The sequence below is a fragment of the Dasypus novemcinctus genome, chromosome 29 (genome assembly GCF_030445035.2).
Source record: "Dasypus novemcinctus isolate mDasNov1 chromosome 29, mDasNov1.1.hap2, whole genome shotgun sequence".
NCBI lineage: Eukaryota > Metazoa > Chordata > Mammalia > Cingulata > Dasypodidae > Dasypus > Dasypus novemcinctus.
Window position 1 is genome coordinate 8,924,314 of NC_080701.1, and position 23,219 is coordinate 8,947,532.

At 35.6% G+C, this 23,219-nt stretch overlaps 1 protein-coding gene across 1 annotated transcript in view; it reads left to right on the forward strand.

Annotated features, from left to right (window-relative positions):
- Window positions 1-23,219, forward strand: part of SGCZ (sarcoglycan zeta) — a 1,168,780-nt gene that overhangs the window by 1,075,839 nt on the left and 69,722 nt on the right. Inside the window, exon 5 of the mRNA XM_058289782.1 lies at window positions 658-780. Coding sequence (XP_058145765.1) covers window positions 658-780 — 123 coding nt within the window. The remainder of the gene's footprint in view (window positions 1-657; window positions 781-23,219) is intronic.

Here is a 23,219-nt window from a genome sequence, read left to right on the forward strand (position 1 = left end):
ACCACATTTAAATAAATCAAGAAAGTAATTGCTTGGACAGTGTATTAGGGAACACTAAGGAAAAAATACACCCAAACACATACATACATATTTTTGCAAAACTGACTCAAATGGATTCTGATTTAGAGATATTAAAAGGTGAAAAATATCATTCAAATCTATATTCTAATAATAACAGAATATATATACAACGAATGGTTTGTAACTGAAATATGCTTTATAAATACACTGTGATGTAGTATGGTTCCTATTATTTGCATTTCAGAGCAAAACATACGGGTCATTCGCTCCACAAATATTTATTGAGCTTTCGGCAGATGCCAAGTCTTTAGGAAGCAACAGAAAACAAAACCAACATTGTCTTTCTTTGTGCCCATGCAAAGAATTTTTAATTGGCTCAAGCCACAGACCTGATTAGGACCAAACACGGAGAGGGCAGATGTACCCCTAGCAATCCCAGCCTGCCAATCTTCTTCCAAATCAGAAAAGGATACCAAATCCTGAAAAGGATAACAGTGAAAAAATACTGATTCAGATATAAAACCTACTGCAGAAAAAACAGATTCAACAGACTATGTATTTATCTTCTTTTAAAAAATAAGTATTAAAAGTTTCCTCTGTACCACTTTCATTTTCAAACCTTTCCTCTGACCATAGGAGCTGACGCTGTGGAAGCTCAGTGTAAAAGATTTGAAGTGAGAGCGAGTGAAGATGGCAGGGTGCTGTTTTCTGCAGATGAAGATGAGATTACCATTGGGGCTGAAAAACTGAAAGTTACAGGTACCGTAGATTGAGGCCATGGAGCGTTGTTTACTTGAAAGAATATGCAACTGTGCAAGAAGTGACTTTATAAGATGTATGATTCCCATGCCTGAAATTCAGTCTCACATTCTTTCATGGTGTTGCATCATTTAATTTTTCAATAGTCTTCACATGGAAGGCACTGCCTGTATTTACAAAATGGACTATAAATATTGTAGTGCTAAGAATTTAAAAATGAAGCTGTGTCCTTCAGGCCCAGGTAGATGGAGGAGAATGGTATTTGAAGAGCTGAGGGGTAGAGGAAGGATTCAAACGCAAGGTAAAGTGCAGATCCACAGGAAAGTGGCGTGAAGGTGATGGAGAAATAAAATTGCCCCACGACAGGTACCAAACACTGGCTGGCTTAGGCGATAGGAATTTATTGTCTCATAGTTTCAGAAGCTTGAAGTCCAAAGTCAAGTTCTGGACAGGTTATATTTTCTCCTGGAGTCTGTAGCGTTTTGGTGCCATCAAGATGTCCTCTCCTTTGGGGACTCCAAATGGAATAAGACCTACGATGATGCAGTTGGGTCTTACCAGTGTAGGAGTTCTGAAGTCCTCTACACAAGCCAGTCCACACATTGCGTAGTGAACGCATCTTCAGAGGTCCTGATAACAAGGGGTTCACTCCCATAGAGATGTGGATTAAGACGACATACCTTTTACGGGGGTTATTTTTCAATCCCTGATAAGGTGTATAATTTAAAGGTAAAAAAAATAAGGAAAAGAGGAGTGAAAATATAAATATAAACCTTAAACCAAATTAAGGAAGCAAGGAAAAATTTAAGTCCACTAAATTCTCATTCTTTAGAATTAATAATTTTCCCCAAAAGCTTATAAACCAAGAAATAATGATATGCCCATATTATTTGGAAGTCATTAAATTTCATTATTCTAATATTAGTTTCATTAAAGTCAACCACCAGCTGAAAAGTTTTTTTTAAAGTATTTGTAGTGGAAATGGGAGGGGGGAAAAATGGAACGAAAACTATTAAAGCCCTGTCTCTTCGGAATTACTTATTTGTGACCATGGCAGGTAGTACTTTGATAAAATACTTTAAAATCCTTTAAAACCATTCAAGAAGATATGCATTTTTAAAAAGAAGAAGAAAAAATTGAAATTTGTTTGGCTTTCCCAAACTTGAGTTTATTTAGATCGCCCTGGTCACATAGGTCGTGGAGAATAGTTAGCATGGGAATTGAAGAACACGGGCTCTGCTCTTGGAATGTTTGGTTTGAATCCTTCCTCTACCCCTCAACTCTTTAAATTCTCTGTGCTTTTGGTTTTCCTTCATCTAAGTGACTGAAATGCCCGTGAGAACTTTAGTGCTCAAATTGCATGCGTGTGTATGTATGTGTTTAGAATGTGCTGGCACAGAAAGGAAGACAGGGTGCTAGCCCTTTATTTTTATTAATAAAGCTGATATTGCTAATGTCTCACAGATGAGATTCCTGGTAGATTTCGGGGAAGTCTACTCTTAAATGGTGAAGAAATTCAATGAGAATGCAGACCCACAGAGTGTCCCCTGCCCTGGGTCCCACTCCGTCCCCATTCGCCTGTTGTCCTCTTTCTCTTAAGAGCGTGTCCTGCAAAGCACCTGCAGCCTGCACATGGGGTCAGGCGCACGGCCACCCACTGACTGATCTCTTCCTCTCCCTAGCATCCCTCAGCAGGTCAGACAAGAAGGCATGCATTCAGACACACACTGACCTTCCAGGGGTCTAATTAGGGGGATGGGGGGCCCCCAAAAAAAGAAAAGCACAGAGGGATCTTCCTGGCACAGAGCTGAGAATAGTTGGAAAGGACATTTTTTGGCCCTGCGCACTAACCTGCCACTGGTCAGTGGGCCAGTGGGGAACACTCTGGAGGTTTGGGCAGAGGCGATTTCAATATCTAACCATCACTGAGCTGTGTTAGTGCCTACAAGTACTCCACGTTATCCTGAGCCAGCTTTCAGGATATTGCAGGCTTATCCGAAAGCCATTTCACCCACGTTCAGAGCTATCCATTGGGTATTAGGCCTTCATAAATGAAGGGTGGTTCTAGAGCTCTTGATAGCTTTTGTTACCTCGGAGAATTTTAGCTTCCAGTGTCCTTTACATTACCTTGGCTTATCTCATGGTGGTTCCAGTGATTTCCTGTCTTCCTTAGAAAGAAGGAAGGAATTAAACCTATTAATCTTCTTTTTCTTTTTCTTTTGAGGTACGGGCATAGTCACCTTTATTTTCTTTTTCTTGGTAGCCTCACTATTATCTATGGACTGTTAGTTGAACTATCAAATCAGGGGAGAAAATGCTTCCTGAAAATGTGAAGTTTTCCAGACTGCCTTAGACATCTCTGCTAACTTATTCTCTCTCTCTCTCTCTCTCTGTGCATTTGTGTGTGCACATGTGCATGCTGCATGAATGCTTCTATGTATATATAGATGGATAAATAGAAATGTTGTACTCTGTCTCACATATATACACATAGCCTTATGTTTATAAGTGCTCTTGTAAACATAGTGCTCTTGAGCAATCTATATATTTTCCCGTTTACTCAGGCATCCCTAATTCATCAGTCTTACAAGAGAGTGCTCTACCTTATCTTTTCAGAAGACCCCAAATAATAAAATAATGTAATTTTGAGGTCATAATTGCAGAATCCAAGCAGATTATTGTAAGGGTTTTAAAAAGAAACACTTAGGATAAACAAGTAAACAAACAAAAGCACCAAAGAACTGTAAGAGCTATTGAGAATACCTTCCTTTTAACCTGCTGTGGAAGAGGCACTGCATGCTGATAAGTAAATGCTAAATTTGGGAGTATTTTGGTTTGATTAGACACCCCCTGTCACCTCCAGTCCTATTTCTCTTCCTCACGGAAGAGCCCATACACACAATACACATGCAAACCTGCATATCGATACTCACACAGGCACGTTAATCCCACACAGACATACAGGCACACACCCACAAATACACACACAGAAACACAGAAAGCACACATATATACATATACTCAAAACACACACACTCATATAAGGATCCAACCCCCGTCACCTGTACACAGACACATGCACTTTCAAATTCCCACTCAGTCCTTCTATCTTCACCATGACTTCACATGCGACCTTTGTAGTTGCTTTATTCCTTCCTGTGCTACTTGCAAAGTAAAGGAAAATAAAGATATCAAACGCAAATATCATTTGTAATTTCACATGCCTAAGGGACAACTTTTTGCATAATGTAGCATTCAATTTAAGGGCATTGAGACTGATTACTAACCTCAACATACGCTTTTAAAGCAGTCCTTGAAACATTTAATGAATAACACTACAAAGAGGCACCGACTCCAGGGTGTTTCATGTATATTAGGTAGCTGTGTTGACAAGACTTCAAAGCTACAAGTGACAGGAGATCTGTGTGAAGTTCATTCTGGAATTTTAATTTGGGGCACAAAAGTGTTCATTTTAAGTAATATCCATAGTAATTAAAATAAATCTCTTTGGCTCAAGTTTTAGGGCGACAGACGTAGATGAATTTATTTAGACAATGGGTGTGTCTCCACACCTGAAGCAAAATCATTCACGACTAAAATTATTCATAGATCTCACGCAGCTTGGCAAATTTACATTTGCTCTATTTAGCAAGTAACAAGAATTTACCTAACACGAATATTAGGTGTCAGAGTACAATGACATTCGCTTACCTGAATGCCACCATACCTCACTTTCCCATCTCAAGCTTCACCACTTTCTGAACTGTAGATGAGAAGTGCCCCAACCATTGGCTATTAATAAATGTCAGCAGACAATATAGCTTTTAAACTTTAGTTAGTATTAAACTCCAAAAGCCTATAATTTTCAAATTATTCATTCATAGACAAATTAGGTTATAATTTCCTTATCTGGTTAAGTCAATAGGAGTTTTACCAGAATAATAACAAATGAAGAATTAAATAATGCTCTCTATATAGTTTTAGACTTCTATTTCTTGGCTGTTTTTCTAGCTTATTAAAAGCTAGTGGAGAAAGTTAAAGCTATCACAAGTATTACATTTTATTTGAAAATATTACATCCATATTTTTTAATACATTCACACATGCACATAGAAATATGCAGGCTATGGGGAAAGTACCATGGACATTAAAATATTAAAAATAAAACAATCCAATTTACATATGTATGTGTATTTTATGTGTTTATGTGAGTCTGTACACACACACACACACACAGAGGGAGAAAATGAGCAAGTTATAGATTTATTTAGCATTATCCAGTATGAGTTTGAGTATAAACCAGATCCAGATTCTGAAGATTCTAGGTTCATCTTTCGGCTTATGTTACCCAATCCCAGATGATAGGTCAAATGAAACTGAAAAAAAAAAAAATTGCAAAACCAATCAGTCATAGGCTAGACAGCTGAAGCAAACACTTCTCAAATTTCTTGTTCCCATGTAACTATTCTGCTTTAAGAAAAAGCATTTGAGAATGGGAAAAGAAAGTTAAACTTGTAAACCGTAGGGGACACAAAATGACATATATTACTTTGCAGATAGTAATCTATCAATATAAGTTGTTCATTGATTTCTAAGTATCAAAAGAAAATAGAATTATAGAGATATTTCTATAGGTATGGGAAGGTGGAAACATACAAATGACAGTGAAAAGAGTTAAAAGCATAGCTGAGTCAACAAGTTCTAATGATTTTGGTTTGTGGACTAAGACAGTTTTAGGAATAAGAGGAAAAAGACAGAAAGCAACACAATTATGAGAGCAATCATGTGCATAAATTTTATAGTATTTTTCTCTTGAGATTACTTGAATTGGATAGCTCAGAAATAGTTTGTTAAATCTGAAATTTAAGCATACTTACTTGAACGCAACATGCCCTTTCTATATAAGTGTAGGAGTTTTATACCTTGGCTTACATATGCATACTTGAATATTATTTTCCTTTGATAATCCCTACTATTGGCCAAATATATTACTTAATGCAATTCTCTTTTGAGACCAGGTAAGCAAATAAAATATATAAATCCTTATACACAGAAGATTCTTAAATTTAGTGCTTTCAGACTGAATCAATCAACTGCAATTTGGACTTTCATTTGTATTCCAAGCTGTTTATTAACTCAGAAAACAAAGTACAAGTATAAGACATTCGACTTTATAAAGTGAAAGGAGTTAGCTCTATGGAATGTCTTCATGTTAAATTAAAGGCTATTAGTTGGATTCAGACCTCTCTGTTGTGCCTATGGGGGGAAAAAAGAGGAAAACAGATAAGTGTACTAGGAGAAAGGATATCTTCTATTTTTTCAGATTGTAGCAATTATAGACTGACATTCTGAAAGAATAGTAAAACCAAACCTTGCATCCACTATGTGAGTTAGCATTTTGTTTGAAAGCTTAAGATACCACCCCTTGGTTTCTGTTCTAATTGAGTGCTTGGAAGTTCCAATGCTTGTTTGACAACATAACAAAGGATTTTCTGAAGAGTTGTCTTTTAAATTAAACACCATGCTTCTGGGTTAAAATCAATGTTTTCTGTTTTGTTTTTATTAGTTAGTCCTCTACAGCCTTGTTCCTCTCCGTTAAATTGGCACACTGTGTTGAGATGTTCTTTGGAATTAACATTTCTGTTGAATAGTCTCATTGTTCTCCAAGCTGTCCAAATGCCAAGAAGGTGGTAGAACTCAGTCTGAAGAGCTCATGGAGAATTGTGATCAGGTCAGGAGCTGAGAAAAGTGATGTGCAATCACTTAATTTTCTCTGGTGTGGCATTTTCGAGTCTGTAGTCTTGGGTAAATCACTCAATACATGTTTTAGTTGCTTTCTAAACTTACTGAGGATAGTGATTTCAAAGAGATACTAAAGATTATTACCACTCCACATCTTCCCCAAATCTCCAGGTAAAACCTGATTTAAGGTTTTGAAGTGTATAAATAATGAGCTATTCTGCCTTAGAAAAAGAAAGTAGTTTCCTTTGAGGATCTCACTGACATCCTCTGCATGACTTATTTTATTCTTCAAAACCTTCATTTAAATGTTAACTTTTTTTATTTTGCTGAAGCAAGACTTCTTTGAAAATATGATTGTATAATAAAAATGTGAATAAAATCATTAAAGAGGGCAGCTCATCTACCCAAAAAAGTGATCAAATCAGCCAATATTTTCTCTGTGTATCAGTTTTAGTGTTTTCCATTTGATGTTTAAAGTTTTTCTTAATGGCTATAGGTAAGATCTATAAAATATCTCGGAAATATAATTTATCCTGCCATTGCTAATATTTTATTTTTATATATCATGATGAAATTTAGAAGTATATTACTTACGGGGTATAATCTATAAGAATTACTTTCAGGTTCTTTATTTCTTTTCTGACTATCAGTCAGCATCTGGTCTTTGCTTCTAGAGGTTACCACCTTCCTTCTCATGCTTTCCCAATTGTCCTTTCTCCCATAATGGTTGATCAAGGCCCTGTCTTGTTTCTAATCTCTCCCACTTCCCCTTCTACCATATCTTTTTTAGTTACTCTTTCACCAACTAGCAGCCAAAGCTATCTAATTTAAAGGCTCATGTGATTGGGCACATTGGATAATCCAGGGTAATCTCCCTATTTTAAGGTCAACTGAATAGTAACCTTAATTACATTTACCCAGTCCCCTTTGTCATATAATGTAAATTATTCCCAGGTTTGAGGGATTAAGGCTTGGACCTCTTTGGAGTAGTTATTTTTATGCCTACCACACCTGCAAACCTCTGTAAGCAAGTCTCTGTTTTAAACTCTATGAATGATTATTATAAGAGATACCACATAGAATTTTGGAGAAGGTAAAATGAAGGGATATATGCAGATCACTTTGGTTTAACCCTGGCACAATTTTACTACTTGCCATTTCCACCAAATACTAATTTTCATGCCATTATTGATTTCCTTATTTGTTTGGCATTTGTAAAATAAATAGTTGTAAGGGAAAACAAAAGACATGGGGCAAGTGATTAAGGAAGAAAACAAAATAAGAGAGTTGAAAATGCATAACATGGAAATTTATTTAATCTCAGAAATGGAAAATTATACTCTTTACTAGATATTTAGAGATATGTGAAGACTTGCAAAAATATGAAATGAAGGATAAAAGAAAATAAATATGTAATATTAGCCATAAAAACAAAATAGTGTGTTAATAGGATATACTTTTAAGTTACTTATTTAATACACCTTAAATACAGCAGTTCAATCGACATAAGTTTTATTTTACCACTATATACCAGTGCAGACATAGACAAGCCCTATGAGGTACCCAGTAAAAGAGTATCCTCATGTCTAGAGTTCCTTTTATGTAGTTGAGATTGTCACACACCATCACTTCTGCATTCCAGCATGGGCAAAGTGGGGAAAACAGAAAGGTGGGGGAAGGGAGTTTCTTATACAATAACAATCTGGAAATAGCACTCATCTTTTCAGTTTATATCCTGTTGACCAAAATTTGGTGATATGTGTATGCATACCTTCAAGGCTAGCAGAGAAATGCAAACTCTAGTTGGTGGTTTTCTTCTTTGTTAAAATGTGGGATGGATAATGACATTAATAAAGGAAGAGAGAAAGAATGGATTAAGATAAAATGATATATTTCTTCCAAAAGAGGTGTTTTAGCTAAATGGAAATCCTAATATACAACGTCAAAGAGAAAGTCAGAAAGGAAAGAAATAGTGTGTATTTTAATATATCACATAATAGACAATTTCTACCTTCAAAACAACCCTTAAATTTTCACTCTTCTTCAATACACAGCAGTCAAAATTGCTCCCATCACACTTATACCAGAAGACTTCTATGCTTTTAATCCTAGTATATGTATTTTCTAAAAACCTTTGCTATCATGTCATTCAGGATATCAAGACCATACACTCATGTGCTAGGGTCATCCTCATTAAGAGGAAACTTCCCTTCCAAGTATAAAAACTCTTAAAAACTTTAGGGAAGCGGATGTGGCTCAAGTGATAAGGCCTCTGCCTACTGTGTGGGAGGACCAGGGTTCAATCCCTGGGGTCTCATGGTGAAAAAGAAGAAGAGAAAGCATGCCTGCACAGCAAGCCAGTGCCCATGTGAGTGCCCACATGGTGAGCCAGTGCCCAGAGTGCCTGCATGGTGAGCTAGTGCCCGCACAAATGAGTCATGCAGCAAGATGATGTGGCAACAAAGGAGAGATGAAGGGGAAAGTCAAAGTGAAGTGCAGCAGTGAATGAGAACTGAGATGGGGCAATTGACAGGGAACCTCTCTCCACATCAGGGGTCCCCAGGATAAAATCCCAGTGAATCCTAGAAGAGAAAAAAAGAGAAAAAGATACAGAAGATCACACAACAAATGGACACAGACAATAAGAGCAGCAGGGCAGGAAGACAGGAAGGGGGAAAATAAATAAATCTTAAAACAAAAACAAAAACCTTTAGTACGGCATTTTAAATTTCTTCCCAACATACACGCACTAGTCAGATCAGGCAAATCACTCAATCACTCAATTTTCTATCCTTTTGCCACTACGAATGATTGAAGTCAAAGACTGAATATAAAGAATTAAGGCTAAAGTAGAGATTTTTGCTTTTAGGTAGCATACAATGTCCAGATCTGGATTGAAGGAGTCAAGTCAAAATTGATAGAGGAAATTTGGCATGAAAATACCAAGGAAACCACATACAAATGTCAAGTCTAGAAGGGTAATGGCTGCAGTAATTTAGAGATGCAGAGATAAGTTTGAGAGTTGAATGGAGAAAAATTGAGTGTGAAACCAATTTAGATAGAAACAGCTGTGTTGTAGTAAGAGTAGAAACCAGCTTTGAATATTTTATGGATCAAAGGCTATAGTCACAGATGTAGAAGGACCTAAAAGGCTGGTGGGGCGGCGGACTTGGCCCAGTGGTTAGGGCGTCAGTCTACCACATGGGACGTCCGCGGTTCAAACCCCGGGCCTCCTTGACCCGTGTGGAGCTGGCCCACGTGCAGTGCTGATGCGCACAAGAAATGCTGTGCTGTGCAGGGGAGCCCCAGGCGCAAGGAGAGTGACCCACAAGGAGCGCGCCTCATAAGGAGAGCCGCCCAGTGGGAAAGAAAGTGCAGCCTGCCCAGGATTGGTGCTGCACACACAGAGAGCTGACACAACAAGATGACGCAACAAAAAGAAACACAGATTCCCGTGCCACTGACAATAACAGAAGCGGACAAAGAAGACGCAGCAAATAGACACAGAACAGACAACCGGGGCAGGGAGTGGGAGTGGGAGGGGGAGGGGATAGGGATAGAAAATAAATAAATCTTTAAAAAATAAAAAAAAATAAAAAATAGAAGACTGGTGGCAGATTGCTATGTATTTTCTTCTTTCTCCCTTCATTTCTGGAAGGCAGGAAGGCACAGGCAAATGCTGATCAATTGGAAGCTGGGGTCCTGAGGACTGTGGAAAGTCAGGCCAGTGCCATCTGGGACTTATGCAGGGACGGTGCCAGGGCAGTTTGAGAAGGATGGCAGGCAAGAGCTGTTGATGAGAGGAGACCATCAGAAAGGGCAGGGGGGTGGTCGAGCAGGGTCGTAGAATTGACTATATATAGAAGACTGAGTAAATAAAATAGTGGGACCGTACTTCTTACTGCTGGGGAAAGGCAGTAGAAATATGAAAAGGGATAAAGCTAGAGTGAACCCTGTGTTGTGTGATTGGAATAATATTGTGAACTGATGGTTTTATATATATATATATACACACACACAAATACACAGATAAATAACTATAGATGAAAAGCAAAAATTTCTATGTTTGTTATATATATATATACAGATACATATTCCCTTGCATTGCCTACTGAAAGAGCCAGGGATCAGTGACTAGCACAAGGATCACATTTAGTGTCCAGACCTTGGTTCCTCAAAACTCTCTTCCATTAAAGAGAATTAAAGACTTCTTTGGAAAATGCCTGATTCTAAAACGGGAGCAAAGAAAGAGCAACATGAGTCAAGCCTGTATTAGCTTTTGCAAGAAGGTAAAGAAGTACTCAATCAGTGATGGGAACAAGTTAAAAGACATGAAAGCCAGTTTGCAGCCTCTCCCACAGGGGCTTTGAGCATCAAAATATATAACAACAAAAACAATAATAATACATTTGACATATTGAATAAAAGAGGAATCTATTAATTCATACTGACAAAAATAAATACATTAATAAATGGGGAGAAAATAAACCCTTCTTTGTATTGGAATGCCAAATAATACATATAGAAGAAATTCTGGAATTAGATCATCTTGATTTTGGCAATCAACCAGAGTAAAAATTCAGGCAAAAATATCAATGGATCATCTCGCTAATAGAAGAAAGTGAGATGAAGCTTGGAATTTTAGATAGCCCCAAAATATAATTTTGTAAAATGTGTTAATTTAAAAATGGGAAAAAGTAACTTTACAGTGGTAAACCCTGACCGTCACCATATTGCTCAAATGATGACAATAACACCAGTCAAGGGAAAAATAGGTATCATGTGACACTTGATCGGCTCTAACAAAAAGAGGGCATCACGTGTGCAATAGGCAGCAATAGGACTGAGTTTAGTCCTGAGGAAGTGTACACAAACTCAAATCAAGGGACATTCTACGAAATATTAAGGTTACAAAATCAAGGCTAGGGTTGGTACCATCTGAGGGCTGGTTCATTTACACGGCCCCCTCAGGTGGCTCTCATCTGATATCTTAGCTGTGCTACTTGCCAGAACACTTACAGGTGGTCTCTCCAGGATGCCTCGGTGTCCTGATTTTATAGTCAGTTTCCAGAGGGAAACAATCAGGAGGAAGCTGTACGTATGTTCTAAAGCAGCCTCCACCTTCTGATGAAAGAAGTATTAAAGAATTATTGGACATATATTAAAGCCAAGTTGAAATTCACTTGAAAGTCATGAAAACATGAAAGTCATCTCTGGGGCAAAGTTATGCAAAATTTTTTTTGTCTTGTTCTTATTACTTGTCTAAGTTTAAAATTGTTTCAAAATTGGAAAGAAAATTAAAATATTTGAACGTATTTATTAAACCTTGAAAAAATAGTGTGTATGATACTAAGTTTAAATTCTGTGAAGTGTTTTATGTGGGAAAATAGAATTACATAGTCCATCTTCGTAGATTTCTGAAGATACGGTTTGAAATGGAGGCAGATTTTTGAGAATTTGGATGCATGAATGGCTCCTTTTTCCTTAATCTATTCCCTTGTGTATCAATTGCCTCCGTAGGATTTTTGATCATCGTTGAATTGCAAACAACTGAGAGTTACAATCCCTGTTGAGTGGCGGACTCACAGGTCTTCTGTGCTGTTGATTGACAGAGGATTCTGCAATTTGGATCCATTTCATTGCTTTCGTTCTCTGTGGCAATGCTAAACTACCTTCCGTGGTGGGCTGCATAATTTTATTGTTGACACAGGGCGTCTCAATTTCTGTAGCCAGGATAGATAGCTCCACGTCCTTTAACCCTCCCACGCCCGCCAGGGGTATTCTGGGGATCACTGTGTTGACAAGGTCATTATCTTGGTTTGCACTGGTCTGCGAAAACCAATTACACAGTCCTGTTGGCTTAAACAACAGGAATGTATTGTCTCACAGTTTAAGGGGCTAGATGACCAAAATCAAGGGTCAGCAGGTCGCGCTTTCTCTGAAGTCCGTAGTCTTCTGGTGGTGGCTTGTCAGTAACCCATAACTCGATCTCTACCTGCATCACACAGCCATTTAGCTCCTTCAGTCTCCTACTCCTGTGCCCCAACTTCCTCAGCTGAGAGAGGACTAATCCTTCCCTGTTTCAGTTTGACCTCATCATAAGAGAATTTTCAAAAATCTTACTTACAAATGAGTTCACATTCACAGGACTTGAGCATGTTTTTGTGGGAGACATCGTTCATCCTATAAAAGTAAATAGCAGGTTGAAGCTCCCAAATTATAATTTGGCAGGGGGAATTACCAACCTAACACCAATTATAAATTTTTATTTTGAAATCATTGTGAATTCACATGCAGAAATGATCCAGTTTCCCCCAATGGTAACACACTGCAAAATTAGAGTACATTAGCACAACCAAGATACTGACATTGATACACTCAAGATCCAGAAGCGTTCTCTTACCATATTTTATAGAGCCAGCCCTAGTAACTCCCAACACACCCTCCTTAATTCCTACACCTGCAATACTGTCCTCCAATACTATAATTTTGTCACTTCAAGAATGTTGGATATGGAATCACTTAGTATTCCATACTATTTCATATGATATAATTGCTTTTTTCACTCAATATAATTCTCTGGAGATTTGGCCCAGTTGTTTTATATCTCGTTTCCTTCCTTTGTGTTACTGAGTGCATGGTATACATATACTGCAGTTTATTTAACCATTCATCCATTGAAAGGCATATGGGTTGCTTTGAGATTTGGCTTTTACAAATAAACCTCCTGTTAATATTTGTGTACAGGTATTTGTATAAATAAGTTTTAGTTTCTCTGCCTAAGAGTGCATTTGCTGGTTCACATGGTAGATGCATATTAATTTATAAGATACCTTTCATAAACATGTTGTAAATTTCAGCATACAGATGTTATAAGTGTTTTGTTATGTTTTTCACTTTCTCTGGCATCATTGTAAATGGTACCATGTGTTCAGTTTTGGTTCCTACATGTTCATTGTTAACATGCAAAATTTGATTGCATTTTTTCATTTGTTGATCTTGTGTTCTTGATCCTGTGACTTCAATGATATCACTTATTCGTTCAATGAATTTCTTTAGATTCCTTGGAATTTTCTGCATAAGCAATAATATAATATGCCAATAGAGATCATTTTATTTCTTCCTTGTCAATCTGTCTTTTCTTTTTTTCTTTTTTGCCTTATTATAGTGGCCAGAAATTCAGTACTGTTTGAATAAGAATGATGAGAGTGGACAGTCTTTCCTTGTCCCCAGTCTTAAAAGGAAAGCCTTCAGTTTTTCACTGTGAACTATGATGCGAGCTGTGGGACTTTTGTATATGTCCTTTATCAGTTTGAGGAACATCCCCTCTATTCCTAATTGTCTGAGACTTTTTTTTATGATGAGTGGGTTTAGGTTTGGTCAAGTGCATTTTATACATCAATTAATATGATCATATTACTTTTCTCCTGTCGATGTGGGATATTATACTGAGTAAGTTGTGAATATTGAACAAGTTTTGCATACTATGGTGATGGTATATAACTTCCTTTATACATAGCTAGATTTTGATTTGTTAATAAACTGTTGAGGATGTATGTGTCAAAATTTATAAGTGAAAGTAGCCTGCACTTCTTTTTTGCACTGTCTTATTTCTGGTTTTAGTATCATGGTTATACTAATCTCATAAAATTAGTTGAGTAGTGTTCCTTCTTCTATTTTCGGGAAAAGATTGTGTTAAGTTGGTGTTAACTCCTCGTTAAATGTTTGTACAATTCTCCAGTGAAACCAGCAAGACCTGAAGATTTCTATTTGAAAGCTTTTATACTACAAATTCAAGTGTTTTAGTCACTCTATGACTATTCAGATTGTGTATTATATATTGGTCGAGTCTGAGTTGTTTGTACTTTTGGAAGCATTGATTTATTTCTTTCCATTTTTGAATTTAGTAACATAAGTTTGTTCATACATTTTCTTATCTTATTTAGTAATTTTTATGGAGATATTAATGAACCGTGCAATCCATTCAAAGTGTACATTTAATGGGTTTTGCCATAATCACAGAGTTGTGCATTCATCACCATAATCAATATTAGAACATTTTCACTATTCCAAAAAGAAAAAAAAAAGCAACCCTAAGCAGTTAATTATAACTTTCAATACCTCTATTCATCCCCTGCCATATATATCCTCTAATCTAATTCCATCTCTTATAAAGTTATTTATATATATATACTGACTTATATCTTGTTTTAAGATATGTTCAGCTGTTCCGGCTTCTTATCCCTCCCAAATAAGTTTGGTAATAGAATTTTCCATTTCTGCAAAGTAAGCTGTTGGAATTTTGACTGGGATTGCATTGACTCTGTAAATCAATTTGAGTAAAATTGACATCTTAGCAATATTTAGTCTTCCAGTCTATGTACACAGAATATCCTTCCATTTGTTTCAATCTTCTTTAATTGCCTTTAATAATGTTTTTGTAGTTTTCTAAGTACAGATCCTTTACATTCCTGGTTAAATTTTATTCCTGATTTCCTCCTTACATTCTTCATTTCCAGTGTATAGAAACTCTACTGATATTGGCATGCGATCTTGCATCCTGCCATTGCTGAATTTGTTTATTAACTCTAGAGGTTTCATTGTTGATTTTGGGGTTTTTTAAATATAGGATCATGTCATCTGCAAATAGGGACAATTTTACTTCTTCCTTTCCTATGTGGATTCCTTTTATTTCTTTTTCTTGCCTAATTGCTCTAGCTAGAAATTCTAGTACAATGTTGAAATACAGTGGTGACGGGGCATTCTTGTCTTGTTCCTGATCTTAGAGGGAAAGTTTTCAGTCTTTCACATTGAGTAGGAAATTGGCATTGGGTTTTTCATATATATGTGTCCTGTATCACACTGAGGAAATTTCTTTCTATTCCTATCTTTTGAAAGAGACTTTAGAATGAGTTGGGAGGTTATCAGAGGGGTCATGCTTATGTACATCTCAGCAGGATCTCAGACACAGCCAAAGTAGATCCAACCACAGGTAGTGGTGCCCCTGAGGGCTATGGAGACACCCAGGTCCTTATGTCATGGCAAATGGCTCCAGAGTTTGGTGCCCTGACAGTGGGCCTTACTTTGGAATGCTTTATTTAGTCAGATGCCTTTTCTGTACCAATAGAGATGATGAACTGATTTTTCTTCCTTCAATTTATTAAGGTGCTATATGACATTAATTGATTTTTGCATACTTGGGATAAAACCCCCTTGTTCATGATGTATAATTCTTTAATGTGCTGTTGGGTTATATTTGCAAGTATTTTGTTGAGGATTTTGCATCTATATTTATTAGAGAGATTGGTCTGTAATTTTCTTTTCTTATAATATCATTATCTGATTGGTATTAGGATGATGTTGGTTTTATAGAATGAGTTAGGTAGTGCTCCCTCCTCTTCAATTTTATGGAAGAGTTTGATAACGATGGCATTAATTCCTCCTGAAATAATTGGTAGAATTCACTTCTGGAGCCATCTGGTCTTGTGTTGTTCTTTGTTGTGGGGGTTTTAATGACTGTTACTATCTCCTCACTTAACGATTGGTTTGTTTAGGTTTCCTATTTCTTCTCATATCAGTATGGTAGTTTGTGTGTTTCTTGGAAGTTGCCCGTTTAATCGAGGTTGTCTAATTTGTTAGCATACGATTGTTCATAGTATCTTTGTATGATCTTCCTTATTTCCCTGGATCATTAATAATGCTTCCCCTTCTCCTTTCTTATTTTATTTTTCACAGCTTCTCTCTTCTTTTCTTTGTCAATCTAGCTAAGATTTTTTAAATCTTCCTAAAGAAACAACTTTTGCTTTTGATTTTTCTCTTTTTTTTTTTTGTTCTCGCTTTCATCTATTTCTGCTCTAAGTTTTGTGATTTTTCTTCTTTAATTTTTAAATGTGTGTGCTACTTTGATTGATTTTCCTGTGTTGAATCATCCTTGCATCATGCACCATGTAATCATGATGAATAATTCTTTTAGTGTGTTGTTGGCTTCAGTTACCAAGTATTTTGTTGACGATGTTTGTACCAGTATTCATTAGGGAAGCAGGTATGTAATTTTCTTTTTCATAATATCTTTATCTGGATTTGTTATCAGGGTGATATTTGCTTCATAGAATTTGTTTGTTAGCATTCCTTGTTCAATTTTTTTGGAAAAGTTTGAGTAAGAATGGTATTAAATCTTCCTTGAGTGCTTGGTAGAACGTACCTGTGAAACCACCTGGTCCTGGACTTTTCATTTGGAGAGTTGTTTGATAACTATTTCAATCATTTGTGTTTGGTTTGTTGAAGTCTTCTATTTCTTCTAGGGTCAGTAGATGGGGAAAATTGCATCTAATGTAAATTATGGACTATGCTTAATAGTACTGTTCTAATATTCTTTCATCAGTTTTAACAAAAGCACCCTAATGCAAAGCATCAACAAAAGGGGGGCATATGAGAATGCTCTATTTTTTACATGACTCTTCTGTAAATCTACAAATACTCTTAATTTTAAAAATCATAAAAAATAAGTGTTTTTGAATGTAACATTAAAAAAATAAATAAAGACAAAAAAATACATATTGCTATTCAAAAACTAATAATAATAAATGTCACTGTGGCAGCCAAAAATATAAGCTGAAAGAAAGAAGACTGGCAAATGATGCAAATCATCAAAAACTCTCTTATTATACCACACAGAAACAAAATCTGATAGTTAAAAATTAAGGGAATAAGGAAAAGAATCATGATAGTCAAGAAAATGTAGATAATAAAAATGACAACAGAAGTGATGAAGAAAATAATAAGAACCAGAACATTCCTGAATGGGAAAGAAAAAAAAGCAGATGAATTCAACAATAAAATAAAATATAGTTCCTATAGTCAAGAAAGCATGGACAGAAATCACTAAGATTGAGATTGATGAATTCATTCACTTTCATAAGAATCATTCATGACTTGTTATAATGAGCAACAATTTTATTCAACAATATTTTTGTTATTTAAAAAATAGTATTCAATTTTTCAAAATTCTGATTTTAATAATGTTTTAAATAAAATCAAATAGCAATTAAATTCAGAAAATAGATGTTCCTCAAGCAAATATTTTGAACAAAAACAAGGGAGCCAGATCTTTATGAAGTCCTTCCAGTCTATTCCAAGATTAAGGATTATATATAAATATATATATATATATATATTGATTTCATCATTACTTAGATCATATGTGTTTTCTGATTAAATGGGCACATTGAAAACCTTCAAAAGTAATGAATTTTCCACAGAACATAAAAAGTTTATGGTTACATATAGTTCACATAAACCAAATAGATATTTAGAGACGAAGAGCACTGTTATTCAAAGTGATAAAAAAAAAACATAGTGTCTTCAAAGGTCATAATGAAAAGTGTCATTCTTTAAATAATAAAAATGCAATTAGGCAAAGCTATTTTTTAAAATAATAGAAAAAATTAAAAAATATTAAAAATCGGGTTCTGAACCAAATAAATCATGTCTTAAAATGATTTTAGTATTGTAGATTCTATCCTTGATTCAAGAACATTGACTTTTTGGAAATTATTGTGAGTTGCTATTATTATGGAAGACACCGTGAAAAAAAATGTTTACCTTTTCTAGCCCAATAAAATCTAGCTATCAGGTTTCTGTTTGGATCCTTGATCCATTTGAAGTTGGTTTTGCACATGGTGTGAGATAGGGATCCTCTTTCTTTCTTTTGGCTGTGGCTCTCCTGTTCTCCCAGCACCATTTGTTGACTAGACCACTCAAGCCCAGTTGGGGGGTTTTGATAGCCTTGGCAGGAATCACTTGACTGCAGATGGGAGGGGCTATTTCTTAGTTTTGGATTAGTTTCCATTGGTCAATGTGGCTTGCTTTGATCTGGTGCCATGCTATTTCTACCACTGTAGCTAAATGGTGTGCTTCAGAATCAGGAGGTGAGAGTATGCCAACTTCATTCTTCTTTTTAAAGACATTTTTGGCTATTCAGGGCCCTTACCCTTCCAGGTGGATTTGATAAATGGGTTTCCACTTCTGAAAAAAAAAAAGTCTGAGGATTTTTATTGGGATTGCATTGGATCTGTAGATCGGTTTGGGTAGAATTTACATCTTCATGATATTCAGTCTTCCAGTCCGTGAGCACAGAATGTCGGGCATCTGCTTTGATTGGCCAGTGCTCATGCCATGTATGCCCCAATGATCAATATAATCAACCCCATATTTTAGAACTTATAAGGAATTTTTGTTTTGTGGTTTTGGTTTGTTTGTTTATAAATAGTGGTGTGGTTAAAATCCCTATATGCTTTCTTGCATATTATTACTTCCCTTGTATAAATTTCCAGACATTGAATTATTAAGTGAAAAGATATGAATATTTTAAGGCCTTTGTAATTTATTGTCAATATCCCTACAGAGAAATTATATTAATTTCCACTTTTTAAAAATCTCGCTATCAGGGATTTATTCAACTAAATAAGATATGGACAATGATAACCTGACACTGAATAGCATACATCTTCAGTTTTATGGCAATGCAGCTATTGAGAGGGGTGAGATCATGGGCAATTTAGTTGATAGCTTTTAAGTCTCCAGTTCCTCATCTATAAAATATGGGGATAATAAATAACACCTCATTAAATTTTCATGGGATTAAATAAAATCTAAGCCATGTAAAGCAGGATGGCTGACACATAGTAAGCGGCCAATAAATTGTAAAAAATATTATTACAATAGATATAAAAACATTGCTTTATTATGTATTAATAAATGATCATTTTCTTCTTACAGTATTTAATGAAAAGAACCTCTGGACTTAATTCTTTAATGTTGCTCCTTCTCTCACATATACATAATTATAATCATATACAAGATAGTGTTATACATTTTATATAAGACTGGACAATATTCAGTCCAATATAGTAAAATAATTTTAAATGTCTTTCAAAGGATTTTAGGTGACAACTGACTTAATATCATATGACTATTTTTAAAATATAGGAAATATACTATATATTTAATTCTATGAAAAAATAAAGCCTTATCACAACTAATCAAATTAATGAAATTATTAACTATATTGGCATATCTTTTACCATTGACAAAGGACAGTCATTTCTATTATTTTATTTGCAACTCCTAAGATGTATTTATATACATCATAGGAAGATATATACTATTATGTTCATTTTGCAAACTGAGCCTCAGATGACTGATTTGTACAAAGTACACACAGGTCTTGGTTACAGACCAGGACCAGACCTACATCCCCTCACTTAGAGTTCAGTCTCATTTCCACCCATTTTCACCTTTTCAGTATATGTGTATAATACATTCAGTTCCTGAATAAGAATTTCTGGACAAGAAGAGCTTCTCAGATGTGATTTATTTAGTACCCAGGCCATTATTTCAAGCAGATTTATTTAGTAGGGTAGGAAAAAAGTTAGAGGTGAAGAGGAAAGAGCATACCTAAATCCTACCTAACTGACTTCTCAACTAAATCATAGGTAGTTTCCTGGAGTAACCTCTCTATCTTGATGTTGCTCTGTAAACTGAAAGTTTAGGATATGCCAAGCCATGCCAAGGAAAGTGGTTAAGATAAACGATTGGTGTTATAATCACTTTGGAAAAACAGTGCTATAATATTGGTCTGTAATTTTTAAAGACCTAATGCAATTAGAGAAAGAACAGATTTTAGTTTTAGGTCAACTATATATTCATTAATCAGGCCCACCTTTGTCTTCAAAAGATGCTTACTGGAGTATGTCAAAACAAATTTTATTCCTAACTTCCCCTGTGGAATTTCATGTGAATGTGTTTTGCTTAAGTTGATTAAAATTTTTATGTTCTTATAAAAACTAACACAATCTTTCATTTTGCTGGAAGAGAAGAAAGGAAGGGAGGGAAGAAGAGGGGGAAGGAGGAAGGAAAAAGATTTTGCAGGCTTGAATGTGTTGCCTAAACTTTCCAATTACTAACTAGTTTATTAAGTTCCTATTGCTCCTGTAACAAATTGCTACAAATCCAGGGGCTTAAAACAACACAAATTTACTACCTTATAATTCTGGAGGTCCAAATTCAAAATGGACTCAGCAGGCTAAATCAAAGAGTTGGCAGGGCTGTAATCCTTTCTGGATGTTCTAAGGAGGAACCCTTTTTCTGCTTTTTCTGGCTTTTAGAGGTTGCCCACACTCCTTTGCTTTTCTCTGTCTTTGTAAGTCTGGCAAGGGGGCTGCTGCTTCTCATGCTTCCATCTCTCTAAATCTCCCCCTTCTGCCTCTCCTTCCATTTTTAATGACCCTTTCGATTTCATTGGACCCACCTGGATAATCCAGGATAATTTCCCTAGTTTTTAAGGTCAGCTGACAAAAACCTTGATTCTGTCTGCAACCTCAATTCTCTTTTGCCATGTAACAGTTACAGTTGTCATGGTGATTAGGACATGAACATCTTGCGTGCATGTGTGTGTGTGTGTGTGGTTTTTTGGGGGGGAGTGCCATTATTCTCCCACAACACAAATTGATAATTGATCAATTTCAACCAACAGTGTTTTTCCTCACTAAATTAGGAGCTCCTGGAAGGTTGGAAATATAAACATAGGTTTCCTGCTTCTTGAATCAGGATCGATAACGAAAAAAAAAAAAAAACTGAACTCGTAGTGAGCACATATGTGTTCTAGCTCTAATTAGCTGAACTTTTACTAACCCTGGGTCACCTATGAGCTTTGTGATCTCAATAAATTATTTAATGGCTCTGTGCCTCAATTTCTCAATTGTAAAATAAGGATATTATTTTTATCTTTACCTGAGTTTTGCTGTGAGAATTATATTATTAATATTTAACTCAATATCTATCAGGGCTTAAACAATGACTAAAGAAATTTAATTACCTTAATAGAGAAACTGTGTATGTTCTTTCACATTGTTTAGTGAACTGACTGAATAAATATTTGGCATACAATAGTATAACTTAATAGAAAATTTGAAATTATTTGATTTTGAGCCTGTTTCCTATTTTCTTATTTTATCTATGATTTTAGTAACTTTAACAACAATAAAATCTTTACAATTTGAAGCAAGCTTAGAAATTTGATAGCACATACCCTTTTATTTTAAAACAACTACCTAAAATAAGTGGTTGACTCTACTTCCAAAGAAAGGGTGATTTTTCAGTGAAAATGTCCATTTGATAAGTTCTGCAAGTACGTTAAAGTGGTCACTTTCAAAAAGCCATTTAATGGCATCCATTTTGCTACTTTCCTAAACTGGAAAATAGTAGCAAATAACACTTTATACAGCAAGGAATATAATACAAACCAGCATGACATATTGATTTTTCTAATATCTTTTTCACTAGAAAAGATAGAATTTTCTGAACACTAAAGGAAGTTAGCTTTTAGTACTAGGCTATAAAATAAAGAACATTATCATAAGAAATAACTTTAAGGACATTTTATGAAAAAATTTTACAAATTTTTTCTCTATTATATTTTTATTGGTGTAACACATTGCCATTTCAATTCTGAAAATGCTTCTTTTGAAATTAGTGTAATAGGAGTAAAAATTGTACTTACCTTTTCTTTCTATTATCTCAAGGGGCAAATATAATATAGATATTTTTACTTAAAATAGGGAGTAACAAAAGTCTTTATTATTACAGAAGCATACTTTACAGAAGGAGAAATATCCTGGAACATTTAAGTTCTTTATGTTTCACAACACGTACACTCTCTTTTCAAGGCTGGGACATGCCTTTCTGTGCTCTGAATGTACAGTCTCAGTTTGAGATAGCTATGGTTATTTTTGGTAGAAAGGATCATTGTTAATTTAGTTTCCATTTATCCTACACGTTTGCCCTGTAATTTGCAAGTAGTTTTATTTTTTTTAAATAGAGTTCTTTATGATGTATTGAAAGGATTTATTGATCTTCAAATTGTGACCATCCTATAGGGTTGAAATTTTAAACCTCCAAGCATGATTTGGTCTTGTGAGGGTATTGCTTGGGAGATTCCTTCACTACCATTAAATAATTAAGTCTTTTGGGTCTTGCTGAATGAAATATAGCATAATGGTTGAAAGAATGAGCTGTGATGACGACAAACTACTGGATTAAATCCAGTGTCCGTCCTTTATTATCTGTGACAACTTGGACAAGTAGAGGACTTGCTCTGCCTTGGTTTCCATATCCCTAAATGGGAATTATAATGGTATCTCCCTGTAGGTTGTGTGAGCCTAACAGGAGTTAATATACATAAAGTGCATTGCTAACATATAGAAAGTGTTAGACATAAATCTTAGTAATCACTTGAGAAGTAGCCTGTTCACAAAACAATGCTGTTTTCCAATCATCTGGAAACAAAGAGGGAGAAACTTTAGTGTACGTCCATAAATTGAAATTATATTCAATTACACCACTGATTTTTCAGTGAAAGGCTTTGGACTAGGTTCTAGAGATAAGCAGTAATACTCAGCCCTTGCCTGCAAGCATCTTCCATTCTGGAGGAGGAAGCCAGAAGCTCCACAGCCACCATTATTTCGGAATCTCTAGAGATGATTTTTCTGGAGCCTTGGTTACTCGCTTCCTCTTTACCCTTCCTTAGGGTCCTTTATCTCAACCAGCCTCAGCCACCGACCTCTACCATCACACTGGATTCATTGATACCAATGGCAATCCTACCAGAGTTTCCACTTTGTGATGCCACTCTCATACTC